This window comes from Macaca fascicularis, chromosome 3 (assembly GCF_037993035.2).
Source record: "Macaca fascicularis isolate 582-1 chromosome 3, T2T-MFA8v1.1".
Lineage (NCBI taxonomy): Eukaryota > Metazoa > Chordata > Mammalia > Primates > Cercopithecidae > Macaca > Macaca fascicularis.
The window spans coordinates 18,056,177-18,068,231 of record NC_088377.1 but is presented as its reverse complement, the minus strand read 5'-3'; the positions used below and the strand labels follow the sequence as shown (position 1 = coordinate 18,068,231).

Sequence of the window (12,055 nt, the reverse complement as noted above, 5' to 3'; positions counted from 1 at the left end):
AATAGAGAAGTTCAATTTTCAAGAGAAATAAAATTTAAACAAAGTATTTGTAAAATACTATAAAATTTCATATTTAATAACTGAAAAACATAAATTTTCCCCTAGAACTCTGAAAAAGTTAACCTGAAGATCTCTTTCATATCATAAAAGAGCTGAATGATTTCATCTCAATTATTCCTTTTTCGTGATAAAACTGACTGGGATTCTTGGTCATTAACAATCTAATTTTCTTTGCATCTTCTGGACTTAAGTGTTTTGCTTTTCTGCCTTAACTACAGGTAAATCTAAGATGTGAGACTATAAGCCAATATGAAAGATACCTAGAACCCACAGAGTGTGGTATCCTATTTCCTAAATTACACAAATAAGGGTAGTTAGAGAAATCCTAGGATCTGGACTTCTAAAATCTCATTAATCTCCTACTGTAAAGAACCATATTCCATAACCTTCGCTCATCTCTGGTTCTAAAAGCCAAGCCAAACTTTCACAAAGCATAATTTGAGTATTTTAGAATTAACAAGATGATTGCTTCATGATTTATTTAAACTTACTACAAAAGATCATAAATAGCATCTTCAAAATTCTGCTTTGCATTACATCTTTTTTTTTTTTTTTGAGATGGAGTTTCGCTCGTTGCCCAGACTAGAGTGCAATGGCACGATTTTGGCTCACTGCAACCTCCACCTCCCAGGTTCAAGCAATTATCCAACCTCCTGAGTAGCTGGGATTACAGGCATGCACCACCACGCCCGGCTAATTTTGCATTTTTAGTAGAGATGGGGTTTCTCCATGTTGGTCAGGCTGGTCTTGAAGCCCCAACCTCAAGTGATCCACCCACCTTGGCCTCCCGAAGTGCTGGGATTACAGGCGTGAGCCACAATGCCCAGCCTGCATTACATCTTTCTAAAATAGGGTTTTTACAGGCTGGGCGCAATGGCTCACACCTGTAATTCCAGCACTTTGTGAGCCCGAGGCGGGTGGATCACCTGAGGTCAGGAGTTCTCCACCAGTCTGACCAACATGGTGAAACACCGTCTCTACTAAAAATACAAAAATTAGCTGGGTGTAGTGGCAGTTACCTGTAATCCCAGCTACTTGGGAAGCTGAGGCAGGAGAATTGCTTGAACCCAGGAGGCAGAGGTTGCAGTGAGCCGAGATCATGCCATTGTACTCCAGCCTGGGCAACAAAGAGCGAAACTCCCATCTCAAAAAAAAAAAAAAAAATAGGGTTTCTGCATCCAGACACTGATTAGTTTCTTAGGTATCATACTATGCTAGCAACTGAGAGTATGGAATTTTTACTTCTCTGGTCAGAAATACACATTACTCAATTGGTAAATTATAAAAATAAAATTTTTCCAAGGAAGGCTTATTACTGAAAATGGCAACAAGATACAATGAGGTTGATCCTATATAATCAGTATGCAAAGACACTGATGACTTTTACTAGATACCTGATCATTGATGAGCATCTGTTCAATTTCTTCCTCACCTAAGTTTTGCTGCATTATAAAACGTAAGCATTCAAAAAAAGCAGATATTACTGCCAAGGACTCTGAAGAGCTGGTTTTAGTTCTCTCTGTTGACAGCCTAAGAAATAATTAATAACTGGATTACTCTTTTGTGAAGAAGAAATAAGAACTCAGAATTATCAAAATAAAGACCTCAAAAAGGCATCATAACAGAAGAAACATTTTTAAAGCAGTTTCTTAAACTACAAATTAAATACCAATGAAAATACATATAGCCCAATGAGAATATGAACTTAAAAAACTTTGAAAAAGTTTTGCAAAAAATTATCAGTAATAAGTAAGAGAATATTTCCTTTTTCTTCTTTTTTTTTTTTTTTTAAGAAATAGGGTCTTACTATCTTGACCAGACTGGTCTTGAATTCCTGGCCTCAAGCAATCCTCCCACTTCAGCTTGTGCTAGCACCACGCCCAGCTGAGATATTAATTTTCTATTCATGGAACCAATCCACTTGCAAATTCGAGATAACTTATTAACCAAATAAAGATAATAGTGTAGTAAAAAAAATTTGTAATCATTAATAAAATCATGTATCTTCTAAGTTCAACAAATGTACTGAAATGGTTTTTTTAAGTGTGAATTTAAACATCTATAGTAGTTAAATTTGTGGAAGTTTTAAAAATTTCACTGGCTAATTTTCTGCATTCAGGCATTTATATTTATCAATATAAAAAATAAAAAATGGCTACATGTCTCTGTGATGCAGTTGGTTAGCGCATTCTGCTATTTAAAAAATGGCTAATTTGAAAAACAGCCTAGTTGACCTATTTCTAACTAGGAGCTTTACCATATAACTTTCTGCTGTGTACTACTACAGAAGTCTTGAACGTACTCAAGAAAAAAATACCAACTGTAATTCTCTGAAAACTTTAAAAGTATTTAATGAATAGTAAAACAACTTGGAGAAATTTAAGAAAGAAAATAATGAATATAAAACCAGGAAAATCTGTTTTAAAAATCAAAAATTTAAATTTCTTACCCAGCAACTAGAGACGTGAGGAAATTTTTGAAAAAATCCAACTTTGGATTTGTGATGGACTGAGGGAGCTTGCTGATGAATGGCAGAAGGTAAGGATATATGACAGTAGCTAGACCCCGACCACCTTCACGAATCACAGTTGATAGCTTGGGAAACACACTCTTTTTTGCATTTACATGAAGCCAACAGTCCTAACCAAAGAAAAGATTATAGTAGTAATTAGACATCATAAACATACTTTTCTCAAAAGAGAAAACATATAGGCTCTCAAAAAGAAAAACCCAGTATTTTACCTAAAAAAAGCTAAAATCTCTCACCACCATTAAAAACTAAAACTGAAATTATAAATGTATTACATATAATGATCATATATTTGACATGCATACAAGACAGTATTGATTAGAAATAATTATTTAACTTCTATTTCTATAAAAGTTGCTTTCTAAAAGGGACAATTATATTTCAATCTTAATTATATTTCATTCTAAATATAAAATTCAGATATGGTGACTGCACTAGGCCACATAAGGTTTAAAGAAATAATACTGGCTAAACAAAATAAAATAAAAACTCTTTGCCATTTTTAGTCACTTTAAGATTTATGCCAAGTTTAGATTATTTTATTTCCAAGAAAGCATTTTCCCAATAAGTTTTAGATATTCTTATCTCATAGGTTCTCGGTCATATGATACCCAAGGGTTCTAAAATGCAACTAAAAGACAAGTATTCCTCAGTGTACTAAATGTGCCTCTCTTACATACCTCAATAGTTGTAAGTGTATAGAGTACAGCTTCCCAGAGAGCTGGGCAGACAATTGGGTCACTGTCATCAATGCTAAGTAGAACCGATGGGCTCACTTTGGATGCTTCCTCTTTCATCAGCTGTGGAATGCGCTGGCACAACGCAGAAACTAACTCAAAATAAGCTGAGCGAATCTAAAAGAAAGCAAAGCTGAATTAAATTAAAACCTAGTAAAACTTGATAAGATTTTTAATGTATAGTAATAGATTATTCACACTAACCCTCCCATTAAGAAAACTAAAATAGCTAGAAAAAATACTTTTTAAAATCTTAGAGTATAAAATGGCTGAAAAGGCATAAGGAATTACCAAGGCAAAAGTGAAGGCTGAAAGAATTAATTCAACTTTCTCTTTCTTTGACTGAAGCAAACACAAATCCTCTTTAGTAGCAGAAGCCTTCATTTGGGGCCTCCATTATAGCCAAACAAACAGAAAATAAGACACCATGAGCCACAATCAGGAGAAATAAAAGATCTGAGACTTTAAATCTTAGAATGATCAGTCACAAATTTTATAATACGATGCTTATTACATTTAAAGGAACAAAAGTTTTTTAAAACTTGTAGGAAAAAGGATCCTGGTAAAAACAGAGCAATCTGAAAAAGATCAAGCACAACTACTAAACTAAAAATAATTAAAATTTAAAGCTCAACTCATAGTTTAAGAACAGTGCAATGGTCTGAATGTCTCCCTCCAAAATTAATATGTTGAAACTTAATCACCAGTGTGATAGTATTAAGCAGCGAGGACTTTAGGAGATGATTAAGTCTTGAGAGCACTACCCTCATGAATAGGATCAGAGTGCCCTTATAAAAGGGTATGAGAGACCATGTTTACTCCTTCTGCCATGTGAGGACACAGCAAAAAGCAGCCATCTTTGAAACAGAGAAAGCAACCCTCACCAGACACTGAATCTGCTGGCACCTTGATCTTGAAATGTCCAGCCTATAGAACCGTGAGAAATAAATTTTTATTATTTACAAATTACTCAGTCTAAGGTACAGTTCATCCCTTGGTACCTGCAGGGGACTGGTTCAAGGACACCCCACCCTCCCACCCCCACACATATGCCAAATTCCCAGGAATTATATAAAATGTCCCTGACATCAAATGGCGTAATACAGTCGGCCCTCCATATCCACAGGTTCCTCATCTACAGTTGATTGAATCCACATATGCAGAACCTGCAGATATGGAGGACTGACTGTATTTTGTTAAAGTAGCCTGAATGGACTAAGGCAGCTGGAGGTTAGATACAAATAAGAGAGAATCAGTGAACTAGAAGACTGAGCAAAAGAAATTATCCACAAAGCAGCATGGAGAGACAAAAAAACGAAAAACAACAAAGAAAACATAACAAACATAGAGGATACAGTGAGGTTTAATATCTATTTAATCAGAATCCCAAAACAAGAGAAGAATGAGGCAAAGGAAATACCTAGAGATAATAGCTGAGAATTTTACAGAGCCAATGAAATATACCAAGTCAAAGATTCAAAACGCCCAACAAATCCCAAGCAGGATACGTAAAGGAAATCCACACAAAGACACATTATGGTGCAAATGGAAAAACACAAGGAGAAAAACTTAAAAGTAGCCCAAAAGGAAAGATAAACTACCTTCAAAAGAAGGACAATAAGACTGATAGTTAATTTTGACAGCAATAATTCAATCAGAAGACATGGAATGATATCTTCAACACAAAAATAACTACCAACATACAATCCTGTACTCAGCAAATATGTCTTTCAAGAATGAGGGTGAAGGCCAGGCATGGTGGCTCATGTCTGTAATCCCAGAACTTTGGGAGGTTGAGGTGGGCAGATCACTTGAGGCCAGGAGTTCAAGACCGGGCTGGCCAACATAGCAAAACCCCATCTCTACTAAAAATACAAAAATTAGCCAGGCATGGTGGCACATGCTTGTAATCCCAGGATTTGGGAGGCTGAGGCACAAAAATTACTTGAATCTGGAAGGCGGAGGTTGCAATGAGCCGAGATTGTACCACTGCACTCCAGCCTGGGTGACAAAGCGAGACTCCGTCTCAAAAAAAAAAAAAAAAAAAGAATGAGGGCAAAATAAAAACACCTTCTGACACAAAGCAACAAATATATAGGCAAATCTAAACAAAGATTGAGAGTATAATATTTTGTGAGATTTAAAAATATACACATATTTAACCCCACAAAATATTTTATGTATATTTTATATAAAATATTACCAAATCAAAGTTAGCAAAGTATTTTCAAAGACATGACATTTACAAAGACAGCAAACTTCTAGCTATGCTGAAAAACTTTGATCATAAAACATCAGAAAAATCAAGAAAATTTTGCTTTGCTTTTCAAGCACTCATTCATGAAAGAAACAAAAACCATAAGGACTGAGCAGACTGTAAAACATTATTCTAGAATGCAAAAGACCTAAGATAACCAAAAGAATTTTGAAAAAGAACAAAGTTGGAAGTTTTCAACACAGTATAACATTAATAATCGAGTGCATGGTATTGGGTGTAAGGATAGATTTACAGATCAATGGAGCAGAACAGAGTCTAAAATTAAAGTTGTACATATACGGTCAAGTGAATTCTGACAAAGGTGTCAGAATAAGGATGGGATAGTCTTTCACCAACTGAATACTACATAACCAAACACTTAATTTTGACTCTCACCTTCAGTTTATATGCAAAAAATAACTCTAAATCCACTACACGAAGCTAACCTATAAAACTTCTAAAATAAAACATAGAAAATCTTTGCAAACTTAGGCAAAGATTTCTTAGATAAGACATCAATCTAGTAACTGGCCATTCAAATAATAAACATAAAAAATAAGACATCAAATGCACAACCGTAAAAAAAAAAAAAAGATCAATTAAACTTCATCGAAATCAAAACATCTACTCTTCAAAAACATGAATGAAATTAAAAGGCAAGCCACATACTGGAAGAAAGCATTCATCCTACTTTTATCTGACAAATACTTCTACTCAGGATAAATACAGCACACCTGCAACTCAAAAATAACCAAACTGCAATTTTAAAATGGACAAAAAAATAGGGATGAGTAAGAGCCCAATATATCAATCCTCCTAAAAGGAGGCTCTGTGGATAAAACACACACAAAAAACAACTACCTGAGGGCTCTGGAGACTGAAATACAGATGCATTTTAGAAGAGAATCAAACTGGGAGTAAGTGATCCATGTAGATTGAGATCCCAATTTTGGCAGCCTTGCCCACACGTGGCTGTGGTCACCATCACAAAGGCACAGGACCAGCTACAACTTCAGTTGAAAGACTGACATCTTTCTGGCCAGAGGAACTAGAAGAACCAGGAAAGAAGGCCAGGATAACGCGGGACGATGCAGGAAAGTGATGGGGGACTCTACAACGGAGAAGACCACAGAAGGGAACCTCTATATTCTGTATTTTAACAGCCTAAATCTACAGCTTATCTCTGAACTATGCATGTGCACTCCACCATGCCCAGCTAATTTTTAAATTTTTTTTAGAGATATGAGTCTAACTATGTTGCACAGGCTGGTCTTGAACTCCTGGCCTCAAGTAAACTAGAAGCAGCTTAAAGCTAAAACAAGAAATGAACTGAGAGCTAAGCCATTTCCCACCACAGGCATAATGGTTTGGAATGGGTCTAATCGAGTTAACTGCCTGCTAACAAAAACAATACCCTTTGGATAAATATAAAATAATCCAGTCTCCAAAACATAACATTCACAATGTCCAGTATGCAATCTTAAATTACTCAACATACCAAGAGCCAGAAAAATGTGGTCTCATCACAAGGGATAAGACAGTTAACTGATGCAACCCCAAGATGACCCAGATGTTATCAGACATGGATTTTAAAAAGCTATTAAAACTATACTCAATAAAGTAAAGGAAAATACGATGAGGATCAATGGGGAAAACATAGACAATTTCATCTAAGAAACAGAAAATATAAAAAACCAAGTAGAAGTTCTTGAAATAAAAAATAAGCAAAAGATTAAAACAGACACCTCCAAAAAAAGATATACAATTGGCCCATAAACACATTAAAAGATGTTCAACATCATTAGTCATCATGGAAATGCAAAGTAAAACCACAATGAGAAACCTCTATTCCAGAGGTCAGTAAACATCTTCTACAAAGAGACAGAAATATATTAGGGTTTGCCGGCCATGTCGTCACTGTTGCAACTACTTACCTCTGCTTTGTAGAAGTAAAGGAGCCATAGATAATACATAAAACTATCTACAAAAATAGATGTTTCCCTCGTGTCCATGGGGATGGGGATGAAAAAAACAAAAACAGATATGCCAGATTTGACACACGAGCTACTGCAATCCCTGATCTCATACCCAGGAGAATGACCTAAACTAAAATGGCTGGCAATATGAAACATGAGGATATGGAGCAACTAAAAATCTCACACACTGCTGGTAAGAGTACTACAACTTTAGAAAACATCTTGGTAGCTTCCTATAAAGATATACTTACCATATGACATATCAATTCCCCTCCTTACTCAAGAAAGATAAAAACATATGTTCACATGAAAACTATATTAAACTAAATAATAAAATGGACTGATATATGCAACAACATGAATGAACCTTAAAACATTACACTAAGCAAAAGAAGCTACATAGACAGTAATGTCTAGCTCCATTTATATGAAAGCATAGAAAAGACAAACCTAATCTGTAGTGATGGAAGGCAAATCAATGACTGCCTGGGATAAAGGCAGAGGATGACTTGGATGGACAAAAGGAACGCATTTTGGGTAAAAAAAAAAAAAAGTTCCATTTCTTTATTGTAGTGGTTATATGGGTATATATACATGTAGATGGGTGTATACATCTGTCAAAACTTAACTGTAAAAACGGCTGCATTTTACAGGATTGTGTGCAAATTATACTTCAATAAAGTTGATTTTTTTAGAATTATTGTAAGATATTTTTAAGTACCCAAATAAATTGAGAGGCTGGGCATGGTGGCTCACACCTGTATTCCCAGCACTTTGGGAGGCCAAGGCTGGTGGATCATTTGAGGTCAGGAGTTCAAGATCAGTTTGTCAACACAGTGACACCCTGTCTCTACTAAAAGTACAAAAATTAGCCGGGCATGGTGGCACATGCTTGTAATTCCAGCTACTTGGGAGGCTGAGGCAGGAGAATCACTTGAACCCAGGAGGCAGAGGTTGCAGTGAGCCAAGATCACACCACGGCACTCCAGCCTGGGCAACAGAGTGAGACTGTCTCAAAAAAAAAAAATAAAAAAATAAAAATTGAAAGAGATGAGAAGTTCATGGATAGGAAGACTCAATAACATAAAGAAAGCAAGTCTCTCCATATTGGTCTATAAATTGAGTACAACCCCAATTAAAAATCTAGTTAGACGGCCGGGCGCGGTGGCTCAAGCCTGTAATCCCAGCACTTTGGGAGGCCGAGACGGGCGGATCACGAGGTCAGGAGATCGAGACCATCCTGGCTAACATGGTGAAACCCCGTCTCTACTAAAATATACAAAAAAAAACTAGCCGGGCGAGGTGGCGGGCGCCTGTAGTCCCAGCTACTCCGGAGGCTGAGGCAGGAGAATGGCGTGAATCTGGGAGGCGGAGCTTGCAGTGAGCTGAGATCCGGCCACTGCACTCCAGCCTGGGCGGCAGAGCAAGACTCCGTCTAAAAAAAAAAAAAAAAAAAAAAAAAAAAAAAAAAAAAAAAATCTAGTTAGACTTTTTTTAGAAATTCAATAAATGTACTGGAATTTGTTTTGTTAAGACAGGATCTCACTCTATTGCCTAGGCTGGAGTGCAGTGGCAGCACAATCAAAGCTCACTGCAGCCTCAATCTCCCAGGCCCAAGTGATCCTACCACGACAACTTCCCAAGTACTTAGGACTACCAGCACTCCCCACTGTGCCCAGCTAATTTTTTTACATTTTTTAGATGGAGTCTATGTTGTGTAGGTTGGTCTCAAACTCCTGGCCTCAAGTCATCCTCCTGCCTTGGCCTCCCAAAGGTCTGGAATTACAGGCGTGAGCCACCACTTCCAGCCCAACTTTACTGAAAATTTTATGAAAGAATAAAGTTCTGGCCAGGCACAGTGGCTCATACATGTAATCCCAGCACTTTGGGAGGCCAAGGCAGGTGGATCACCTGAGGTCAGGAGTTTGCAACCAGCCTGGCCAAAATGGCAAAACCCTGTCTTTATTAAAAATACAAAAATTAGCTGGGCGTGGTGGCGGGTGCCTGTAATCCCAGCTGCTGAGGCAGGAGAATCGCTTGAACCCAGGAGGTGGAGGTTGCAGTGAGCTGAGATCGTGCCACTGCATTCCAGCCTGGGCAACAAAGTGAGACTCCATCTCAAAAAAAAAAGGAACACAACCCAAAAAATGTGACTAACTTGGGCAGGTATTAGGACATATCACAAAGCCAGGCGCAGTGGCTCATGCCTGTAATCCCATTTGGGAGGCTGAGGTGGGCAGATCACCTGAGGTCAGGAGTTCGAGACCAACCTGACCAACATGGTGAAACTCCATTTCTAGTAAAAATACAAAAATTATCTAGGCATGGTGGCAGGTGCCTCTAATCCCAGCTACTTGGGAGGCTGAGGCAGGAGAACGACTTGAACCTGGGAGGTGGAGGTTCCAGTGAGTCAAGATTGTGCCACTATACTCCAGCCCGACTAACCGAGTAAAACTCCGTCTCAAGAAAACAGCCTGGCCAACAGGCCAAAACCCGTCTCTACTGAAAATACAAAAATTAAGTCAGGTAAGGTGGCGGGCACCTATAACCCCAGCTACTTGGGAGGCTGAGGCAGGAGAATGGCTTGAACCTGGGAGGCAGAGGTTGTAGTGAGCTGAGATCATGCCACTGCACTCCAGCCTGGGTGACAGAGTAAGACACTGTCTCAAAAAAAAAAAAAAAAGACATATCATAATGTCATACTGACAGTGGCACCAATATAAGAAGAAACAGAGACCAATGCATAAGAACATAGTTTAGAGGCAAATTTCTGAATGTTTTTTTTTTTTTTAAATAGGTTCTTGCTCCTCCCCCAGGCTGGAGTGCACAATCAAGGCTCATTACAGCCTTGACTTCCTGGGATCAAGTGATCCTCCTGCCTCAGTCTCTGAGTAGTTGGGACAATAGGAGTATGCCACCACACCTGGCTAACTTTTTAATTATTTTTTTGTAGAGACAGGATCTTGTCATGTTGTCCAGGCTGGTTTGGAACTCCTGGGCTCAAGTGATCCACTTGCCTTGGCCTCCCAAAGTTCTGGGATTACTGGCATAAGCTACTGTGCCCAGCAATATCTAAGAACTTAATGTCTTGTAATGACATGACCACAGATGAACAGGGAATAAACAGTTTACTAGGTAATGTTAGGAAAACTGACTCACCATATATGAAGAAAAATTTCATACTTAACACCAAATGAAAAGGTAGATTACTGATGAAGTAAAGATTTTATTAGAAAGGTAAAACTGCAATATAAAGCCTACAACTATAAAGCTAAAAAAATTAAAAATATAAGAATATCTTTATGACTTAAAGGTGGGAATAGCCTTCATAAGGCAAAAATCAGTGACTTTGATCACATCAAAATTAAGATTTGTTTCTGACATAAGACACATGGCAGAGGTGACAGAATGGGAGCTTTTTTGCATTGCCTAAAAATGACAAAAGATAATCTGTCATGAGATTGGAATTTTTAAAAAAGACAAAAAGATTAATATTTAGATTATAAAAGGAGCTCCTGCATAAAAAGAAAAAGAGAACTCCAAAAAGGAAAAATGAACAAGAAACACAAAAATGAAAACACGCTAAAAATTATTGAAGAGATGCAAAATCACCAATAAGGAAAGTAATTCCAATTAAAGAGAGGTATCACCTGAATTCCTATTAGGCTAATGAAAAATTAAGCAGCTGAATGCTGCCTAGTAAAGGCTAGAAGATAAGATTATGCAGTATAGGAGTCATCATGTATTGATGGTTGAGTCTAGAGTAACGCAGCCATTCAGGAGAGCAATCCGGCACTATTTTAGGAAATTAGGTATGTACACACTTTACTGACTCAGCAATTCCGACAGTTTCTTAAGATCCAAGGACACATAAATGAAGATGTTCATTGCTGCATTACTTGTGAAGGCAAAGAGTTGGAGACAATCAGGATCAATCACTGGAGGAATGGGCAGGCGAAACACATAGGTACATGCAAACTTCTGAATACTACAAGGCAGGTAGAAGTCATGGATCAGTTGTACATATAGGAACATGAGAGATCGTTTTTTAAAAGCAATAAATAAAAATAAATGGAATAAAATATAACACAGTACTATTTATGTGAATTAAAAACTCAAGCACACACAAAAGCACATTTTTCAAAAATACAGTCAATCCTCACAAATCCCATATTTGCCAATTCACCTACTTGCTAAAATGTATTTGTAACCCCAAAATCAAAACTTGCAGTGTCTTAGGCCGGGTGTGGTGGCTCACGCCTGTAATCCCAGCACTTTGGGGGGCCATGGTGGGCGGATCATCTGAGGTTAGGAGTTTGAGACCAGCCTGGCCAACAAGGTGAAACTCTGTCTCTACTAAAAATATTAAAAAATTAGCCAGGCATGGTGGCGGGCGCCTGTAATCCCAGCTACTTGGGAGGCTGAGGCAGGAGAATCACTTGAACCCAGGAGGCGGAGGTTGCAGTGAGCCTAGATTGCGCCATTGTACTCCAGC

At 37.7% G+C, this 12,055-nt stretch overlaps 1 protein-coding gene across 5 annotated transcripts in view; it reads right to left on the bottom strand.

Annotated features, from left to right (window-relative positions):
* Positions 1–12,055, bottom strand: part of LTN1 (listerin E3 ubiquitin protein ligase 1) — a 67,194-nt gene that overhangs the window by 42,086 nt on the left and 13,053 nt on the right. For 4 of the 5 annotated variants that reach the window (XM_005548876.4, XM_045389209.2, XM_045389213.2 and 1 more), the window contains exons 7-9: positions 3,271–3,444; positions 2,510–2,700; positions 1,455–1,590 (exon numbers count right to left, since the gene is read on the bottom strand). In XM_005548876.4, the coding sequence (XP_005548933.3) occupies positions 1,455–1,590; positions 2,510–2,700; positions 3,271–3,444 (501 nt within the window). Of the gene's footprint in view, positions 1–1,454; positions 1,591–2,509; positions 2,701–3,270; positions 3,445–3,618; positions 3,719–4,211; positions 4,255–12,055 lie in introns of all 5 variants that reach the window. The other variant, XM_074034168.1, reaches the window with a different exon arrangement.